General features: G+C 40.3%; 1 protein-coding gene across 4 annotated transcripts in view; it reads right to left on the bottom strand.

Annotated features, from left to right (window-relative positions):
• LOC124593680 (ATP-binding cassette sub-family C member 4-like) overlaps window positions 1-22322 on the bottom strand; it is a 473970-nt gene that overhangs the window by 278803 nt on the left and 172845 nt on the right. For 3 of the 4 annotated variants that reach the window (XM_047131977.1, XM_047131979.1, XM_047131978.1), the window contains exon 8: window positions 2985-3123. In XM_047131977.1, the coding sequence (XP_046987933.1) occupies window positions 2985-3123 (139 nt within the window). Of the gene's footprint in view, window positions 1-2984; window positions 3124-9133; window positions 9229-22322 lie in introns of those variants that run through there. The other variant, XM_047131980.1, reaches the window with a different exon arrangement.

Genomic DNA, 22322 nt, shown 5'->3' with positions numbered 1-22322 from the left:
AAATTTCGTAAACCATACTAAAATGCATAATTCGGCTTGAAATGCAAATTGGCTTTTTTGTGGGATTTAAATTTTCTTGGAGTACCAGTACTCTACAATCTCATGTTTGGTTCTTTAAAAAAATGGTTCAAATGGCTCTGAGCACTATGGGACTTAACATCTATGGTCATCAGTCCCCTAGAACTTAGAACTACTTAAACCTAACTAACCTAAGGACATCACACAACACCCAGTCATCACGAGGCAGAGAAAATCCCTGACCCCACCGGGAATCAATTGGTTCTTTATTATGGCATAATGCGATACACGGCAGAAGATGATGACGTGCACTTGAAATTCAGCGAACAGTTGGAACTAGCCAATACTGTAGAATGAAACACTTCGTTTCAAATAAAATTATTGCCTCAGCGGAATTTCTTTAACGAACTTGCAAAAATAACGTCATTCTTCTGCAAGGCGATTAATGCTTGACTGCTACTAACTTGGAAATAAAATAAAATCAGAAAACTGAAATTAATAATATATTTTTGCCCTCCGTAATTATGTGAATGTATTTTAATTCACTTGATAGCTCCCGGCCACAGAAATCCGTTTTTGTTTTCATTTGACGTGGGAGCTGTACACGAAGAGAAGCAGCGAAATCACTTAACGTAAAGACGGGTCACGTGGAGACTAGCCCCATCCCCAATATACAACTCAGACAACTCTGTGCAAGCGCGAATCTGGCAGCTAGGGCGCGTGATAAAAATGTTTCTCGTTTGCATCTGGCTGCTTGCTGCTGCTACCGATACAGCTTACAGCCAAACTTCAAATAGCGGGAAGTGGGAGAAGGTACTGCTTATACGCGAGTCAAATGCGCTTGCACAACAGACTGCTGGCAACTGGTCAAACGAAGCTAAGGTGAACAGTTGTGACATCATTCTCATAGCAAGCAGTTTATTGTTACGAATAATTAATCTGCGCCCTACGGCCTTTGAAATATTTTTGCTATCTGCTGACACTTGTGCGTGCACGGTGTTTTGTTGTCATAAATTGCACATTTCCTATGCCACTAAAGTTTTATTTTTTTCCCTCTCGTTTATATTTTATTGCTGCAGTATCATTCTCCAGTAGCAGGGTACAGTAACATTCTTTGCTAGAGAATCAATTCTGCAGTCAAGATTACAAAAATTTAACTGAAAGCTAAAACAATGAAAAATTCCCGGAATTCCGAAAAATTCCCGGGTTTTTCCCGGTTTTCTCCCGGATGAAAAAATTCCTGGGTTTTTCCCAGATTTCCCGGGTCGTATACACCCTGTATAATTGTTTGCATCACTGCAGGTCAGTTGGACCAGGTGGCTCGCCAGTGCTGTCCAAGTTAATTGTGGTGGTGAAGCTGTTGTCCCATATTATCGCTGTGTCGATACATGCATAACGCATAGCATAAACCATGTCCTCATTATCGTACTTGACTGTAGTCTATACAGTTTGGCTTCTGCTCCAAATGAAACAATATCCAATGAGGTTCCAGCAAACATGGAAGAAGAAATAGTGTAATGTTTACATGACACATATACAGAGTATAGCTGGAACTGCTGAACTACAAATCATTAGCAAGCCCCGATTGTTACAAGCTTTGAATTGCACCCACCAAGGCAAGACTGGGGTGCACTCAGCCCTTGTAGGAGGAGGAGGAGATTAGTGTTTAACATACTCAGCACTTTTGAGGCCAATTGAGGAGCTATTCGAATGAGAAGTAGCAGCTCTGATCAGAAAAACTGATAACAGCTGAGACAGCAGTATGACCACAAGAACCCTCTGTATCTGCATCCAGTGATGCCAACTGGCTGAGGGTGACACAGCAGCTGGTCAGTACATCAGACCTTCCAAGGTCTGATCTGATGGAGAGGAGAGGCAAGACCGCCCAGTGGGTTCTATCACCTGATTCCCCCGCCAGTCTCTGAGGGTGGGTTTGACATGAGACCTGTGCATTTATCATCACCACACAGAACACAGGCAATACTCAACTGTCACCCTGATTGACATTAGTCACTAAACTGACAAGGCAAACTGCATCAGTAAAGTCACCGTCTGCTGCAAGCAACTTTGTAACTAGGTTCAAACTTTCAGAGATTTCTATTCCTTTGCTTTACATAGACAACTTATTTAAAAATGCTTTGAACCAGAACTGCAGATTATAGATTATATCGAAATAATAAATGCAGAGTCAACATAGAAATTATTTTTACATAAATAAATGTGAAGAATGAAAGTACTGGTATCAAATAATAATGTCCAAGGTCTTTGAATATATATATATATGTGTGTGTGTGTGTGTGTGTGTGTGTGTGTGTGTGTGTGCAAGATGTTTAGTTATAAACTCTATGTAACATTTTTACTGAATGCGTGTGCATAACAAGTATGTTAATTATTTTATATGTATTTTTCTAAAGAATATTTCTTGAGACAACAAACAGCAATCAAAGTGTACAAAATACGCTTGCATTTTTGTCTGAAATTTAACATAATGAAAAATATGTTTGAGTGCATAATGGATTAAACCTGATTTTTTTAGTTAGCTTATCAGAGTGCTGCCACCATTTCAATCTATTGTCAACTTGATAACCAATTACTTTACACATTAACTTTCATCAAATAACTGTTTCAATCTGTTATCAACTTGAGGACCAATTATTTTATACATTAAATTTCATCTACTAATTGGTCGACAGTATCTTTTTCAGAGACACAAAAAAGAGTTTTTATTCTTTTGTACTGTTTACGATAAATTTTTTGTAAGATTAAAGAATGAAACTGTCTGTTGTAGACTAATTACAAGCCTCTCCAACTCGCTGTGTCTGACATGGCTGAGTTCCTGTCTTTGATCAGAACCCTTCTATCATTGGCAAAAATAACAAATGTTTAAAGACTTTTAATGATATAGTTAAATGACAGGAGTGGACCAATATCAAACCTTTGGAGACATACTGAGTATTATCACTAACCTTGTCAGGAGTTACATTTTCGCCAAGCATAACAAATATTACAATGCTGAAAAATGTTGACAGTCGAGTAACAAACATGCCCATTGACAGAGTGACAGCTCGAATGTATTGCATAATCCTTATAGCATTCATTTCCTTCCTGCAAATTTAAAGAACATGGATGCTAAATGGAAATTCAAAGAACATTCATGCTACAACATATGATGAAAATGCATTAAACTGTTTATAATTACTTCACCAAACACAGTTTGGTGACGAAATTCCAAAATAAAACACATACATTACAGAATGAATGAGAAAGAGTTCTGTTATGTTAAATGGTATTTAGGTACTTCACACACTGAAAAAATGTTGCTCATATAATCAGATTTTAATATACAATAAACATAATCTCCACAAATCAGAAAACACCATGTCATCTCTATGGCAAAATACAGCACAAGAATATTGGGCTGACGAGAACCAGGTGATGAAGAATGAGGCAGAAGTTTTTGAGGTTCTGGAGAATGTGCATAGAGTGTCATCAATGAATGTAAACCATGTGAGGAGTTTGGGATTCTGGGAGGTTAGGAAGGAATCCTATAGATTAGAGGTAGTCAACCCATTTTATCTACTGCCCAGTTTTGTATCTCTATTAGCAGTCAAATTTCCTAACTGCCCAGTGATTCCACAGTAATGGTGATCTGTAAGGTATGTAAGTAACTTTACTTTATAAAATTTGTAACCAGAGTTACAGCAAATTAAAGCATGTACTAATAATTACTTACCAAATACTTTAAGTAATAATTTTATGGAAACTTAATCAAAATGTTTATAAAACCTCTATCGCCCACAGGCCACTGTGAACACTGGAATGCCCACTAGGGGGCAGCAAGGATTGGGTTGACTACCTCTGCTCTACATGGTCCACAGATATGTTGCATAGGATGGTCCCATGTGGATGCCCATTGCTGTACCCTGGATTTGTTTGTAGATGATGCATTTAACGGTGAAGTAGTTGTGAGTGAGAATATAGCTGGTCATGGTGAGCAGGAAGGAGGTTGTCAGTTTGTAGTCACTCAGGCATGGAGAGAGGTAGTATTCAATAGCAGCAAGGCCATGGGCATTAGGGGTGTCAGTGTACAGGGAGGTGGCCTCAACAGTGAAGGGCAGGGGGCTATGTGGTAAAGGAACAGGAACTTTGGAGAGTCAGTGGAGGAAATGGTTGGTGTCTTTTACATAAGAGGGTAGGTTATGGTTAACAGGCTGAAGGTGTTGGCCAGCGATAGCAGAGGTTCTCTCAGTGAGAGCATAGTAACTGGCCACAATGGAGCATCCTTGGTGGTTGGGTTTATGAACTTAAGCAAGCATGTAGAAGGTAGGGGTGAGGGGAGTGGCATGGGTGAGGAGAGAGATAAACTCAGGAGAGCTTTTGGGATGGACCTAAGGATTTGAAGAGAGACCAGAGATCCTGTTTGATTTCTGGAATGAAGTCACTGTAACAGGGTTGGTAGGTGGATGAATCTGACCGCTGGCAGAGTCCTCCCACCAGGTAATCCCTGCAGTTCAAAACCATAGTATTGGAGCCTTTGTTGGCAGGTAGGATTATAATGTTGGGATCAGTTTTTAAGCAATGGATTGTGGTTCTGTCTCCAGATGTAAGGGTAGCTTCCATGTTGCGAGATTTTGTGGATGATGATGGGGCAAGGTCTGAGGTTGAGAAATTCTGGAATGTTAACAGGGAGTGATTCTTGGGCAGTGAAGGTGGTTCACAGTTAGATGGAGGAGTGAACTGAGTCAGACAGAGTGCAACATTGGCTTTTAGTTGAATCTGATTGATAGGGTTGGTTTTCACTGTGGCAATTGGGAGAAGGAGAGAAGGTCTTTAGTATGACCAGTGGGGCAAAAGGTAAAGCCTTTGGAAAAAGCTGATACTTCTGTGGAACTAAAGCTGTAGGGGGAAAGGTTCATGATTATGTTCTGGGTCTGTATAAGTTCTAGATTTTGTAAGGTAGGGGGAAGGAGTTTCTGAGATGTGGTAAATGTAGTAGGTCAGTGAGGCAGGGTTTATCAGCTATGAGGGGATTTGGGGGATGTTTGGAGGTTAGTGTAGACACAGAGGATAGTGGTAATCCAAGGTGGGAGTAGGAGGTGAACAGGTTGGAGAGTTTTTTGAGGTGACATTGTGCATCCTGCTCTAGTTCCTGGAGGCAAGAGTTTCATTGTGAGACACAGATCCAAGAAGTTGGGATTGCAGAGTTGGAGAATTTTACAGATAGGGAGGAAATATTGCATGGAGGTTTGGGGCTCATTACATGTTTTTGCAGAATTAAGTTGCTGAGGGCTATGGGCTGACTGGATTTGAAGAGAGATAGAGGTTACTGTGGAAGGAGGGGTTGTAATGAGAGAAGGGTAATTTGATGGGAAGACCATTTTGGGGGATTTCACTGATTTAGACAACAACAAAGTAGTGTGTGGGACTGGTCTCTGGCTAGGGATAAGGAAACCTTTCTGTATTAGTGCATATGGAAGGAGCAAGGATCCACGTGGAGACAAAATGCATAAAAATACATAAATTATGTAAACACATGAGCAGAAAGACTCATAAAAATATGTGAAATACTTGAAAATACATGGGAAAAGTCATAAAAAGGATGGAACAGATGAATTATGGGGAAAATAGGTGAAACCTGAGGGATTGGTGCTAGCAGTGAATTGTGGAAATGAACTGTGAAAACACAATGAGATCAAAGAGAAAAATAAATAACAAGATAATAATGTGGGATGTGGGATGCTGGTCAGTGGGTGGACATGTAACAAGGAAGGGGACAAAAAAATGGTTCAAATGGCTCTGAGCACTATGGGACTTAACTTCTGAGGTCATCAGTCCTCTAGAACTTAGAACTACTTAAACCTAACTAACCTAAGGACATCACACACATCCATGCCAGAGGCAGGATTCGAACCTGCGACCGTAGCGGTCACACGGTTCCAGACTGTAGTGCCTAGAACCGCTTGGCCCCCCCGGGCTGGCAAGGAAGGGGACAGCAGATTTAAATGGATTAGGTGAGTTTAGTATGAGCATGCTGGAATACGAGAAGAGAAAGAGAAAGGGGTTGCAGGTTGGTAGTTAGGATTCAACAAGTTAGTGTAGCACAGGAAGGTATAGAAAATAACATGGAAAATACACGAGAGTGTGGCAGGAAGAGTGATAAATTGGTAGGTCTAGGGTTAATTATATCAGTGGGAATAATGTGGGACATGATATGCAACACCAGCGATCACAGTGGTCACATAGAAATGTGTTGTACATGGACAAGAGAGTTGAAACAGTGTGACTTGTAAGTCAGAGCGTGTGAGATTCAGAGGGTGACATGTACAACACAGGAAAGAATAGAAAGAAAAGGATAGTCACTGAATAAACTAATGCATTAGAGAATAGTAACAAAAGTAAACAGCACTGGGTTGCAGGATGGAAGAAAAGCTGCTAGGAAAATACAGGCAATGCAAAATCCAGGATGGAATAATGAAATTATTATGTAAAGGACAGGATGGAATAATGAAATTATTATGTAAAGGACAGATTGCTACTCACTATGTAGAGGAGATGTTGAGTCACATACAACCACACCAGAATGACTGCTGTACATCCTAGTTTTTGACCAAAAGGTGGTATATGTGGTAAGGTCTTATGGGACCAAACTACTTAGGTCATCGTCCCTAAGCCTACACACTACTTAATCTAACTTAATCTAACTTACGCTATGGGCAACACACACACCCATTCCCAAGGGAGGACTCGCACCTCCGACGGGGCCAGCAGCACAGACCATGACAAAGTGCCTCAGACTGTGTGGCTACCCCCGCAGCGACCAAAAGGCCTTCTTCTAAAGTATAAAACAAACTCATTCATGCAAGCACAACTCACACACACATATGACCATTGTCTCTGGCTACTGAGGCCAGATTGTGAGCATCTGCACCTGAAGGGAGAAACAATCTGTGGGTGGTAAGGTTATGGAGGAGGGCTGGGATGGGGAGGCACAAGGATAGTAGGGCAGGAGTGGAGGATGGTGCGGTACTGCTTGTGGGAGCATCCAGGAATGTGGTGGGGACAGGTTAGAGACACTAGGTGCATTAGGGAGATTTGAGGGAGGGGGAGGAGAGAGGAAAAGCAAGAAGCAGGAGAGGGGAAAAATACTAGTGGTTGCATTGTTGAAATAGAAGGCTGTGTAGTGCTGGCAGCATGCAGGAGTGTGGTGGGGACCGGGTAGACCAACTAGGTACGGTCAGGAGGTCTGAGGGGGGAGTAGGGGTGGGGGGTTGGATATAGAGGAAAAGGAAGGAAATAGAGAAGAGGAAAAAAGACTACTGGGTGCATTGGTGAAACACAAGGCTATTTAGTGCCAGAGTGAGAGCAGCAATGGGGATAGGTGCGTGAAGGGCAGGAATTAGCGAAGGCTCAGCCCAGCGGGATTACAGGAACATAGGATATATTGCGGGCAGGGTCCCCACCTGCACTGTTCAGAAAAGCCAGTGTAGATAGGAGGTATCCAGGTTGCACAGTCTGTGCAATCATTGAAGGGAAGCATGTTGTGTTGGACAGTATGTTCACCTACTGGATGGTCCAGCTGACTCTTGGCCACAGTCATAGATGGCCATTCATGCGGACAGATGGCTTGTTGGTTGTCATGCCCACGTAAAGAAAATTATGGACACTGAGTAAAGTAATGCATTAGAGAATAGTAACATTGCATCTGCAATGACAAGCAGTTGCTCTCCAAATATACTAAGCGTCTCATTGAGGCTTTCACAGACCAAAATTACTGTCCCAACCTTGTAGAGAAACAGATCCCCTGTGCTTTATCTCTTCAGTCACCTACCACAGTCCCACTGTCTGGCCACAAGGGAGCACTCCCCTCATGACTCAGTACCACACAGCACTGAACCACATTCTCTGCCAGGGTTTTGACTATCTCTTATTGTGCCCCTAACACAGTAGTATTCCCCACCCACAAAACCTATGTGATATCCTTGTCTGTCCCTACTCTATCCCTCTTCCCAACCCATTCCCTAATGTCTCATGTCCCTTGCAACACACCTAGATGCAATAACTGTCCTCTACATTCTCCCATCACCACCTACTCCAGTCCAGTCACAGATATCACCTATTTCATCAAAAGCAGGACAGCAGTGAATGCAGTCATATTATCTACTAATTAAGCTGTAATCAGTATGCTGCTGTCTGTGTGGTTATGACGAACAACAAGCTGTCTGTCCACATGAATGGCCACTGACAAACTGTGACCATGAGGCAGATAGACCATTCAGTTGTTGAATATTATGACCAACACAATGTACTTCACTTTAATGACTGCTGCACAGCCTGCTCCATCTGGACCCTACCTAACAACACTAGCTTTTCTGAACTGTGCAGGTGGGAAACCTACCTGCAATATATCCTACGTTCCTGTAACCACCAGTCCTCAACCTTTGCTAGCTCCTGCCCTTCACCCACCAATCCCTTTCCCTGCTTCCACTCACCATTCTATTTGACAGATGCACCCACTAATCTTTTTCCCCTCCTCTATTTCTCATCTTTTCCACTGTCCTACCCCATCCCCACCCTGTCAAACCTCCAGACTGGCTCTAGCAGCCTTGTCCCCACCATATCCCTGCATGCTCCCACAAGGAGAACTGCACCCTCCCACACCCCCAACCTGCTATTACTCCTCCTCCCTCCTTTAACTTCCACCTTACCCACACTACCCACAGTTGCCTGCAGCCCAACCTTAGTGGCCACAGACAGTGGTCATATGTATGTGAGTTGTGTTTGTGAGAATGTGTCTGTGTTTTCTAGTTTAGAAGACCTTTTGACTGAAAGATCAGATGCATAGCAGTCTTTTTGTTGTGCCTGTCTGCACCTCAACATCTCCTCTATAGGATAACTAGCAAACTATCCTATTCATATGAATGTCATTATCCTATCCTGGATTTTCCACTGTTTGTACAGTAACAAACTGGCACACAAAATTTGTTGCATTCTTTTCAAAATTGTCAAAGGTTTATGAGATACATATTTTCGTGTTTGCTTTTGGTAAAAATTCAATGAATGAATGATCCATACTGCACTAAGCTTTATCAAAGATAGCACTTCATGTGAACTGTACCATGTTATTTCTCCTGATGTGCCTATGATACCAGTTATATCATACTTTCTTGAGTCTTCATTTGCAGTTAGAGTTTTTAGATGTCCTTCACTTGGATCATCGTCAAGAGAAGCGTGGCCATGGTTCAATTAGGTTACGAATTTAAAAATTTTGAAAATGAAGATGTTGGCTCCTTATACACTTTCACCAATTTTTAAAACAATTATGTGTGCATTAACAACACAAAACACAGAATTTTATTGCAATAATGTATTCTAGTTCATCAATATCAATAAAAGGCACATGCTTACTTTGAGAAGCCATATAAACAGAACTATTCTGCAAAACAAACTGACACTCTAATTATGTTACTACAGAATATGCACCAACATAATAAACACATAATTTCATCATCATCAATGCTGCCTTTCTGCCTGGCCAAGAACTTTTCACCTTAGCTGTATATACAACAAGTAATTAATTCCTTAATATAAGAACAACATTTGATTCTGAAAATATTGTCACTTTGTAACCTGAGTCAAACCAAAATCTGAAAGCAGGATCATCAGTAAAGTACAACACATAGCACTGAAAGCAAGATTATTATGAACACTAACATACAGACAGAACATAAGTGAACTGTGACAGTGAATGCTGCTATCTATACTAAGATAAAATACTCCATAATATGCAAACATTACAAATATAAGAAATTGAGAAACTTCCAAAAGTTGTAAATACTGCATAACAAATAATTGCTTAGGTCAGATCTGAGCTGGTGACAGGCTGCACAGCTGTTTCAGACATTCTCGTTGCAGCTGACTACAGCTCCCTGAATCTAGATCTTGTCAGTGGTTGTCTATATGGCAGCACTGGTGAATCGTTGTGTTCTGGTCATTTTGTCACATCCTCTGCATTATGATGAACCTTTTTTGCTGAAGCTTCACAGTCATTGAGAAGATCTTAAGTTTCCTTGAGCAAGAAGCTCTCATTGTTGATCTGTGTCTCATGATAAAAATCCATGCCAAGTCTCCTGGGCTTCATCTCACAGGCTAGTGTTTCACGTTATAGCACTCTCGATCCCTCTCCTGCAACCTCAGGGACCATATACAAGCCAGTTGTCTTGCTCCTTCAATCCTGGTGGTAAAGTGTTTAACACAGCCATCCTGAGTATCTTCTGATTGAAAGGAGAATAGTGTATCCACTGTCATTTTGGCCTCTTGATCATGGAACAGACAGAACAGTGTGAGGCCTCTAGCATCTTGCTTTACTGTGTTATATGCTAATGTCACAGGAGAAGTATTGTATCCCAATCTCTCTGTTTAACATTAATGTACATCAACATAACATCTGCCGACAACTTATTAATACATTCTGTGAGGCCATTTAACTATGAGTGATGTGCAGCCGTCATCCTCTGTGTGATGTTGCAACATGAAATTACCTCTGACACTAATCTCAGCTGTGTGGTACAACTGACCAATGGCTCATTTTGATTACATATTGTATTTGATGATACACACAATATAATCAGTGCTTGATACATACAAATACTCCAAGTACCCGATGCACTAAGGCAACCAGATCACACAATACACAGACATTTTACTGAAATCACACAAATTTTAGCTTTCAAATAAAGAGATTGTAAAATATTATCTTATTTATACTCACATAAAAAATTTGTGTTCAAACAACGAATCTAATATAAATATTATTACTGTAATTATTTTTCAAATAACATAATTATTTTTCATATTTTCCATTTGAAATTATTGACATTACTATTATTTCTACAATTCACGGTAGGTAACAATTTGAAAACATTTTTAAAAATAATAATTAATAATATATACATTTTTCTGAAAATAAAAATTGATACTCTATAAAATCACTGTGCTGTGAGTTATCGTATCTCTAGTCTTCTTTATGTATCATATTTCGGTATGTGTTAAAAGTTGAGTGGTAGTCGTAGACTGGAGTCTACTCTGTACTGTTGTAAAAAGTAGTATGTTCTTGGTGTGAAGAAAGACTTGTTAGTTGAATTCGTATGATGAAGCTGCAACTGAAAATGTCAGACTGCTGCAAAGAAGAATAAAACTGAGTGGAACAACTGCCACTTTTATTATATACAGGTATACAGGATTGATATTCAACACAGAGATTAGACATGACTGTGTTACTGCAACCAATAGCAAGCAGTAACTTCTTTTAGACAACTGAACCCCCCTCCCCCCCATGAATCATGGACCTTGCCGTTGGTAGGGAGGCTTGCGTGCCTCAACGATACAGATAGCCGTACCGTAGGTGCAACCACAACGGAGGGGTAGCTGTTGAGAGGCCAGACAAACGTGTGGTTCCTGAAGAGGGGCAGCAGCCTTTTCAGTAGTTGCAGGGGCAACAGTCTGGATGATTGACTGATCTAGCCTAGTAACATAACCAAAACAGCCTTGCTGTGCTGGTACTGTGAACGGCTGAAATCGAGGGGAAACTACAGCCGTAATTTTTCCCGAGGGCATGCAGCTTTACTGTATGGTTAAATGATGATGGTGTCCTCTTGGGTAAAATATTCTGGAGGTAAAATAGTCCCCCATTCGGATCTCGGGGCAGGGACTACTCAGGAGGACGTCGTTATCAGGAGAAGGAAAAAACTGGCGTACTACGGATCGGAGCGTGGAATGTCAGATCCCTTAATCGGGCAGGTAGGTTAGAAAATTTAAAAAGGGAAATGGATAGGTTAAAGTTAGATATAGTGGGAATTAGTGAAGTTCGGTGGCAGGAGGAACAAGACTTTTGGTCAGGCGAATACAGGGTTATAAATACAAAATCAAATAGGGGTAATGCAGGAGTGGGTTTAATAATGAATAAAAAAATAGGAGTGTGGGTAAGCTACTACAAACAGCATAGTGAACGCATTATTGTGGCCAGGATAGATACGAAGCCCACACCTACTACAGTAGTACAAGTTTATATGCCAACTAGCTCTGCAGACGACGAAGAAATTGAAGAAATGTATGATGAAATAAAAGAAATTATTCAGATAGTGAAGGGTGACAAAAATTTAATAGTCACAGGTGACTGGAATTCAGTAGTAGGAAAAGGGAGAGAAGGAAACGTAGTAGGTGAATATGGATTGGGGCTAAGAAATGAAAGAGGAAGCCGCCTGGTAGAATTTTGCACAGAGCATAACTTAATCATAGCTAACACTTGGTTCAAGAATCATAAAAGAAGGCTGTATACATGGAAGAAGCCTGGAGATACTGACAGGTTTCAGATTGATTATATAATGGTAAGACAGAGATTTAGGAACCAGGTTTTAAATTGTAAGACATTTCCAGGGGCAGATGTGGACTCTGACCACAATCTATTGGTTATGAACTGTAGATTAAAACTGAAGAAACTGCAAAAAGGTGGGAATTTAAGGAGATGGGACTTGGATAAACTGAAAGAACAAGAGGTTGTACAGAGTTTCAAGGAGAGCATAAGGGAAGAATTGACAGGAATGGGGGAAAGAAATACAGTAGAAGAAGCATGGGTAGCTTTGAGAGATGAAGTAGTGAAGGCAGCACAGGATAAAGTAGGTAAAAAGACGAGGGCTAGTAGAAATCCTTGGGTAACAGAAGATATATTGAGTTTAACTGATGAAAGGAGAAAAGATAAAAATGCAGTAAATGAAGCAGGCAAAAAGGAATACAAACGTCTCAAAAATGATATCGACAGGAAGTGCAGAATGGCTAAACAGAGATGGCTAGAGGACAAATGTAAGGATGTAGAGGCTTGTCTCACCAGGGGTAAGATAGATACTGCCTACAGGAAAATTAAAGAGACCTTTGGAGAAAAGAGAACCACTTGTATGAATATCAAGAGCTCAGATGGAAACCCAGTTCTAAGCAAAGAAGGGAAAGCAGAAAGGTGGAAGGAGTATATTGGGGGTCTATACAAGGGCGGTGTACTTGAGGACAATATTATGGAAATGGAAGAGGATGTAGATGAAGATGAAATGGGAGATACGATACTGCATGAAGAGTTTGACAGTGCACTGAAAGACCTGAGTCGAAACAAGGCCCTGGGAGTAGACAACATTCCATTAGAACTACTGACAGCCTTGGGAGAGCCAGTCCTGACAAAACTCTACCATCTGGTGAGCAAGATATATGAGACAGGTGAAATACCCTCAGACTTCAAGAAGAATATAATAATTCCAATCCCAAAGAAAGCAGGTGTTGACAGATGTGAAAATTACCAAACTATCAGTTTAATACGTCACGGGTGCAAAATACAAAATCGAATTCTTTACAGACAAATGGAAAAACTAGTAGAAGCCGACCTTGGGGAAGATCAGGTTCGATTCCGTAAAAATATTGGAACACGTGAGGCAATACTGACCCTACGACTTATCTTAGAAGCTAGATTAAGGAAGGGCAAACTTACATTTCTAGCATTTGTAGACTTAGAGAAAGCTTTTGACAATGTTGACTGGAATACTCTCTTTCAAATTCTGAAGATGGCAGGGGTAAAATACAGGAAGCGAATGGCTATTTACAATTTGTACAGAAACCAGATGGCAGTTATAAGAGTCGAGGGACATGAAAGGGAAGCAGTGGTTGGGAAGGGAGTGAGACAGGGTTGTAGCCTTTCCCCAATGTTATTCAATTTGTATATTGAGCAAGCAGTGAAGGAAACAAAAGAAAAATTTGGAGTAGGTATTAAAATCCATGGAGAAGAAATAAAAACTTTGAGGTTCACCGATGACATTGTAATTCCGTCAGAGACAGCAAAGGACTTGGAAGAGCAGTTGAACGGAATGGATAGTGTCTTGAAAGGAGGATATAAGATGAACATCAACAAAAGAAAAACGAGGATAATGGAATGTAGTCAAATTAAGTCGGGTCATGCTGAGGGAATTAGATTAGGAAATGAGACACTTAAAGTAGTAAAGGAGTTTTGCTATTTGGGGAGCAAAATAACTGATGATGGTCGAAGTAGAGAGGATATAAAATGTAGACTGGCAATGGCAAGGAAAGCGTTTCTGAAGAAGAGAAATTTGTTAATATCGAGTATAGATTTAAGTGCCAGGAAGTCATTTCTGAAAGTATTTTTATGGAGTGTAGCCATGTATGGAAGTGAAACATGGACAATAAATAGTTTGGACAAGAAGAGAATAGAAGCTTTCGAAATGTGGTGCTACAGAAGAATGCTGAAGATTAGATGGCTAGATCACATAACTAATGAGGAGGTATTGAATAGGATTGGGGAGAAGAGAAATTTGTGGCACAACTTGACTAGAAGAAGGGATCGGTTGGTAGGACATGTTCTGAGGCATCAAGGGATCACCAATTTAGTATTGGAGGGCAGTGTGGAGGGTAAAAATTGTAGAGGGAGACCAAGAGATGAACACACTAAGCAGATTCAGAAGGATGTAGGTTGCAGTAGTTACTGGGAGATGAAGAAGCTTGCACAGGATAGAGTAGCATGGAGAGCTGCATCAAACCAGTCTCAGGACTGAAGACCACAACAACAACAACAACAACAACAACCTATGTAAAGAAGAAGGTGCAACAGATTTCAACAAAAAACATAATTTGTACTAACTAGAATAGTTATTTATTATTCTATCCATATATAAACTCTAATGTTTCCACTTTATGATCCAGTAGTTTACAATACTGGAGAAATGCAGAAAAAATCATCTCACTGCCCCAACAAAGTTTGAAAGGACATTTTTAAAAATTTGATGAAGTTCAATATCGGTAAAGATGGAAAACCTTAGAACTGGAGCACTTCAAAACGATTTCTTTTAAACGAACCTTGCAATTTCAGGAGTTTCAGCAGTGGTTACAGCTTTGGTGACAATGTAGCAGAGTCAGTGCAGACTATTAAACATCAGTTCTCAATTGTTGACTTTGAGGCCTCCAAAAGAGGTCCACTGGAGCTCAGTGTAATGGCAATCTTGAGTGGAATTGATACTGGATTCCCAGAGTAACTGTGACACATGCTTTCACCACTAGGATTCCTTATAGAGGCTAACACAGTGTCTAACAAATAGAGACCTGGCCAGTGACACCTGTATGTAATTCTGTCTAAAGTTTTCACAAATTCCAGAAGACTAGATGCTGGAGCATCATGGAAACATCTCATGCTTGCTGGTTGTAACTGAGCTGTGGTGATGAGAAGTCATTTACACCCCATCAGATTCTAGTTCCTCTAATATATGTTCTCTTTATTAACTGGATTTCTCCTTTGTTGGTTCCTCTCCTTCAAGAATTCTATTTTTCAGCAGTTCTGGGTCTTCCCTCTATCCAACAACAATGTCATTTAATGCAGTGATGACTGATATGTTGAATACATTGCTGTGTTCTGACAAAGGATTCCTTAAAAGGTAGTCAGCAATCTTGTGTTTGCATCCACTTCTGTATACCACTGTGACATCTCCACAAGTCACTGTGCTCATTTCTCCAGTTGACTGACTGATCCTTGTGACTAGTCAGCCAGCATAGAGAATCATGGTCCATCACAACAGTGAAAGGTTTCAGTAATTAAAACTTCCGGGCTAAGAGGCCGTGGTCCAATAGTATAAATACTTCTCCCTGACGTTTCGTTGAGGTGACTCACCTCAGATGATGTTGCCCGCAGCTGGCAACGAAACGTCAGGGAGAAGTATTTCTACTATTGGACCATGGCCTCTTAGCCCGGAAGTTTTAATTACTGAAGACGCCGGCCGTGAAAGCCTACACGCTGTGATTAGTGAAAGGTTTGCCGAATAAATACAGCTGGAACTTATCCACAACCCAAGCAGCTGCTAGAATCTCTTTCTCGTTTGTAGAGTAGCTCATTTTGGGCTTGGAGAGTATTCTGACAGCATAATCTACCATCTTTTTCAGCACCTTCCTTAATTTTAACTAGGACTGTTCATATCCCATAACTGCTAGCACTGACGTAATGCTCTGTCTCAGAATTCAAATCATGCAATGTTAGAGCTGAAGGAGATGTTAGTGCCTCCTTAAGGACAAGGAAAGATATTTCTTGTGCCTCATTCCATGAAAATTGGCACTTATCTGTAGTAGTTTTAGTAAAGGAGATCCCTTTGTACAGGAGTTTTTTTATGAATAACTAGTAGTACGGAAACATTCCAAGTAAACGTCAAGACGACAAAAATGTGCCAACAAGTCAGAAAATCTATGACTGTCCTTATTTTTTCTGAATTGCAATGGAATTCATTTCCATTCGCTAAGTGCCACAAGATTTTTACTTCTTGGGTGAAACTTTTTTGGATTCTTGCAGAGGCCTGCAATCTGAACACAATTCAACACAGTTATCAGTTAGTTTAGATGGCCTTCAAATGTCATCAAAAAGCCAACAATGTCATCCAGCAGGTTGTCCATCATAAGTTCTAAGTTAGCTGGAGTGTCACATAGGCCAAACAGTGTAAACTTGAAAACCTAGAGGCCATCAGATGTTGTGAAGGTCATCTTTTCCTGGTCAGCCTCATCATCCTAGATTTGCCTGTAGCTTGTCTCCATGCCCACAGGTGAAAACTACTTTGCTCCTTTCTAGCAGTCCGGGTTGTCACCAATGCGCTCCATTAACCTTTCTTCATTATTTTATTTTGGTCATTGTTAGTCAACACAGAAATGCCATGTTCCATCATTTTTCTTCACAAGGACCACAGGAGAGGACCAGGGATTCTCTGAGAGTTCAATGATATCATCTTGTAGCACCTTCTGCACTTCCACCCAAATGCTGCATTGTGCAGCCAACAATACCCTATACATGTGCTCGCTAACTGCTAGATGATTGTTCCCATGTTGATGTGGTGTTTTACCTTAAGGTGTTTGATGTATCTTTTCTCCCCTAGAGATTTGAAAGGGGGGGGGGGGGGGGGGGGATGGGGAGCAAAAAAGAAAGGAGAGGAGAGGGCGTGGTAAAAAGATGGATGTGCTTGCATTGGCAGAGTGTGGGACACAAAGAGGGTGGGAGGTGAGAAAATGGAGGAGTTGATGAGCTAGAGGAGGCAGAAACTATTGGGTGGAGGGTGTGGGGACAGCAGGTTGCCATAGGTTGAGGATGCAATAATTTCAAGAGTGAAGAATGTGTTGTAAGGATGACTCCCATCTGCACAGTTCACAAAAGCTGGAGGTAGAGGGGAGGATCCAGATGGCCCACACTGTGAAGCAGCCATTGAAATCAAGCATTTTATGTTCAGCTGCATGTTTTGCCAGTGGCTGATCTGCTTTGCTCTTGGCCACAGTTTGGCTGTGGCAATTTATCCTTGTCGACAGCTGGTTGATGGTCATACCCATATAAAAAGCTATGCAATGACTGCAGCAAAGCTGGTATATCACATGGCTGCTTTCACAAGTGCCCCAGCCTTTGTTAGGTTAGGATTATTTTGTGACAGGGCTGGAATATGACATGCTTGGTGGGTGGTGATTTGTGCTACCTTCCTCTGCATATGTTGAACATCTGCTGTTAGTCATATCTGGTACAGGACTTGAGCATCATTCTAGATCCAGTCGCACAAGTGATTTATAAGAAATCTCCTTTGCACTTCCCCAGTGTTCTACCAATAAACTAAAGTCCACCACTTGCTTTACACACATTTGAACCTATGTGATCATTACATTTCATATCCCCACAAAGTGTTACATCCAGATCTTTGTATGAGCTGGCCTATTCCAGTAGTGACACACTAATGTTACAGTAATAGGGTCTACATTTTTTTATTTTGTGAAGTGCAAAATTTTACATTTCTGAACATTTAGAGGAAACTGACAAACTCTGGACCACTTTGAAATCTTATCAAGATATGACTGAATATTTATGCAGCTTCTCTCAGACATTACTTCACTATCTACAACTGCATTATCTGTAGAAAGTCTGATTTTACTATTAACATTGTCTGCAAGGTCATTAATAAACAACATGAACAGCAAGGGTCCCAACATACTTCCCTGGGGCACATCCAAAGTTACTTCTACATCTGCTGATTACTCCCCATCAAAGATAACATGCTGTGTCCTCCCTACCAGAAAGTCCTCAATCGAGTCACAAATTTCACTTGATACCCTATATGACTATACTTTTGACAATAAGCTTAGGTCAGGTACAGAGTCAAATACTTCTTGGAAATCAAGAAACACTTCATCTACCTGGTTGGCTTGACTGAAAGCTTTCGATATGCCAGATGAGAAAAGTATGAACTGTGTTTCACACGATCAATGTTTCTGAAACCAATGCTGGTTGCCATTGAGGTGGTCATTCTGTTCAAGATCCATCATTATGTTTGAGCTCAGAATATGTTCTAAGATTATACAACAAACTGATGTCAAGGATATTGGACTGTAGTTTTGTGGATCACTTCTGCTACCCTTCTTGCAGATGGGTGTGGCCTGTTCCTTTTTGCAAGAAATTGTGATGAAGCAAGCAGGGTTATTTTTATTTCCCCTCTTGTTTTGCCATCTGCCTCCTTAAAATTCACTTTTTCACGTCTAACTAATTACGATTAACATACGTGAGTGTAATCTGTATCTTCATAAAAGAGAAAGGTCGGCCCTTAGTCTTTAGGAATGTAACACCAGATCTAGTTTTGTGCTTAGTTTTAGGTACCTAATTGATTTTCTAATTTATTTTGGCTATTACTAGTTAGTATCTTTTATCATAGGTCTAAATCAGGAATTGTTCCATAACTTAAATTGTATTGTTGATATATAAACAAATAAAAATTCTGTACTAATTATAAACATTGTGAGGAACAAATAATAGTATTCTCAAAGGATCTATTTGACTCCATTTGAAAACGTGTTAGCAAAATCAGTCCTTAATTAATTCAAAAGTAATTAACACTTTTGTCAAAAGTATTGTTTGTGTAATGATATTTGTTACTTTCATGATTTAAACAAATAATTAGGCCTAACACTTGTAGTAGAAGAAACTGTTAAAAAGAAACAATTTTTGATACATCTAGTTAATTTAATGAGTTAATATCCTTTCTTTCAGGAGTGCTAGTTCTGAAAGGTTCACAGGAGCGCTTCTGTTAAGTTTGGAAGGTAAGAGACGAGGTACTGGCAGAAGAAAAGCTGTGAGGACGGGCCGTGAGTCGTGCTTGGGTAGCTCAGTTGGTAGAGCACTTGCCCGCGAAAGGCAAAGGTCCTGAGTTCGAGTCTCGGTCCGGCACACAGTTTTAATCTGCCAGGAAGTTTCAGAATGTGGATGTTCACATGAAAACTATTAATGAGGCTTATCGAAAGTTAAACTATAGTGCATTCGCCATAGCTGTGTATTATTGGGGGGTTGTGAACAGTGAAAGTAAGAGACTGTGAAACACAATTCTGCATCTGTCAGCTACATCATTTAAAGTAGACATTAGTTGCACTCCCACAACCCCATTTTTCAGCCTGTGTAGCAACACAGTACATCAACACTGAGGACAACAAATGAAGAAACAAAGCAAGTGAGCATCGTCACAAACTGGGTACAGTTTTTTGTTCGACTGAACTATGATAGGTTATAGTCAGAACAGGGGCTAACTCAGACACAAATTCAGACTAGAATACGACAGGGAATCAATCGGGGCCTGAAGCTTTGTTCAGCTTTAACAATTTCAACCTTTTCTCAATGAAGCTGATACTAATACTTATTTCATACATCTTTTCATTGGGTTAATGATTAAACTGGGGCAATTTTCTCAGGCCTTCATTTGTAAAGGAATGTTTGAAAACAAAATTACCCATTTTAGCTTGTGTTTGCCTCAATTTCAGTTCCTGTCTCATTCACTAGGGACTGGACACTAACTTTGCTGCCACTAACAGCTTTTACATACAATCAAAATTTCTTTGGGTTTTGTGAAATGTCAATTGACAATACCGTATTTACCCGAATCTAAGCCGCACTCGAATCGAAGCCACACCTGAAAAATGAGACTCGAAATCAAGGAAAAAAAATTTTCCCGAATCTAAGCCGCACCTGAAATTTGAGACTCGAAAATCAAGGGGAGAGAAAAGTTTTAGGTCGCACCTCCAAATCGAAACAAAGTTCGCCTAGTTGTAATATGAGACACAATTTGGGTCGAATGAATGACGATACAGCTGCAGTAGTTTGGTTCGAGATGTAAGCTTAGCAGTGAAGCTTTACCGGGTAGCCATTGCTACGCGTCACGCGCTCCGTCCGTATTTATACAGATATCCTTCCTTTTTCACGTGCTTCGTCTGGTTTGAATTGATTGCTTATTTTTCTTTGATCTGATAAGTGCCATTCTCTTTGTTATAGGTGTTTACGTCACTCTAAGCTGAAAATGCATTACTGTACTGTGTCATGCATTGTTTGTCGCATTCTGATAGTGCGTGTTTACGGCCTGTCGCCGCTCGCCGCGTGGCTTGCTTTTGTGCGCGCTACCGCTGCTTACAAATAAAAAATAGAGAGGAGTCGTCTCATTAGCGAAACATTTGTTGTTACTTACACTACTTCTTTCTTTGATAATGATCAGCAAGAACCAAATAATAGACTGCGTATGATAGATGATGTTCTGAACGAAATTTTAGCGTAACTTTTTCTCCGTTTGAAAATCTTTGCAGGCGCCTCTTTAGTTCATTACATTCTGCACAGAAATTAGAGTCATCTTAGGTTTAAAAATCTAGTCAGTTGCCGTGCTTCATTTCTGACTGTATCACTATCAAGCATAAGAATAATACAAATATAAACATGACATGATATGTATATTCTTCCGCGTTTGCTGCTGTCTCACTCTAGTTTCGTAGTTTATTAGGCAGACAGGATTTAAATGAGATAGTAGCAAACACGAAACAATACATGGCAAAATGTTTATATTCGTATTAATCTTATGGCGAAGAGAATACTACATGTGATTCACAATTCATAAAAGCTCCTATTAGCAACCATCTCTTCTCACAGGTAGAAAAAAATTCAGAACGTAGAGTTGGCCATATTGACAAACATCCCAAACAGTCTTGCCAGTCAGATTTTCGTAGTACATTGAAATGCTGCTACATTCGAAGATCAACAATACAGAATTTGTATTTACTTCGTTGGATAATGTACCAAAACGCAGTGGTCGAAACTCTGGGAGGAGGAAAAAGGCTCATCTTCCACTTTTTTTTTTTTAAATTTATTTACTGACGCAGAGATTTTGGTACCAGTATTTATCTTTGTGCCCTACAAAGCATGCCTGTGTGGCGCTACATATATTCGACGGCAGAAGTTAGTTGTGGCGGCACCCACCAACATTTTTCAGAACTCCCGCTTGCTTTGCACTCGATTCTAAGCCCCAGGCGGTTTTTTGGATTACAAAAACCGGAAAAAAAGTGCGGCTTAGATTCGAGTAAATACGGTAGTCTGCTACGCTAGTCATTGAAGGCATCATGAATTGCTCTCCTGACAGCCAAATGCATTTTATTCAGCAACTCGCTATCTATAGCCCTACACTTTGTTTTTCATCTGTTATGCAGTCATCTCTATTTCAATAGAAGTTTCTTTATAGTGACTGTATACCATAAGATTTTCTCCAATTATGAACTGTTTTACTGGGTAAATATCTATCCAGTGTGTGGCCAACTATTCGTTTAAGCTTGAGCCAAAGTTCCTCTACACGCTACTGCTTGTTTTAGTTGTCCTTTCTACTTAGGTAATCATTGTTGCCACAACCGCATCATGGTCAGTGCTACCAGTTTCGATGTGGACATCCTCAAAGAGATTAAGTCTATTTGTTGCCATTAGATCCAATATATTTCCTTCATGAGTGGGGTTCCGATCTATGTTGTAGGTAGTTTTCAGAGAAATTTTCACAGTTTCACAGGATATCTTATCAAGCCCACCACTAACAAAACTGTAATTCTCCCAATTGATTGTTGTATGATTAAAGTCTCCAGTAAATGATTATAGTATGAATGTAAGTGCGCTGAGGTTTTCTCTAAAGCTTTTGGTTACATCAGGAGGAGAGTCTGATGAGTGGGTGGAAGGATCCAGATATCATTTTACATCCACTCCTGATACTGAGTCTTGGCCAAACAATCTCATATGCAATTCCAGTTTCTTTCTTGGTGGATTTGAGTTTCTCGTCTACTATGACAAATACACCACCTCCATTTACCATTTGCCTGTCCTTTCAATACATACTTAAATTTTCCCAAAAAATCTCATTGCTATCAATCTTGGTTTTCAACCAGCTTTCTGTACCTAGTATTATGTGAGCTTCACT

This window comes from Schistocerca americana, chromosome 2 (genome assembly GCF_021461395.2).
Source record: "Schistocerca americana isolate TAMUIC-IGC-003095 chromosome 2, iqSchAmer2.1, whole genome shotgun sequence".
Classification (NCBI taxonomy): domain Eukaryota; kingdom Metazoa; phylum Arthropoda; class Insecta; order Orthoptera; family Acrididae; genus Schistocerca; species Schistocerca americana.
The sequence above is the reverse complement of the archived record's forward strand: the minus strand, read 5'-3'. Positions and strand labels throughout refer to the sequence as shown.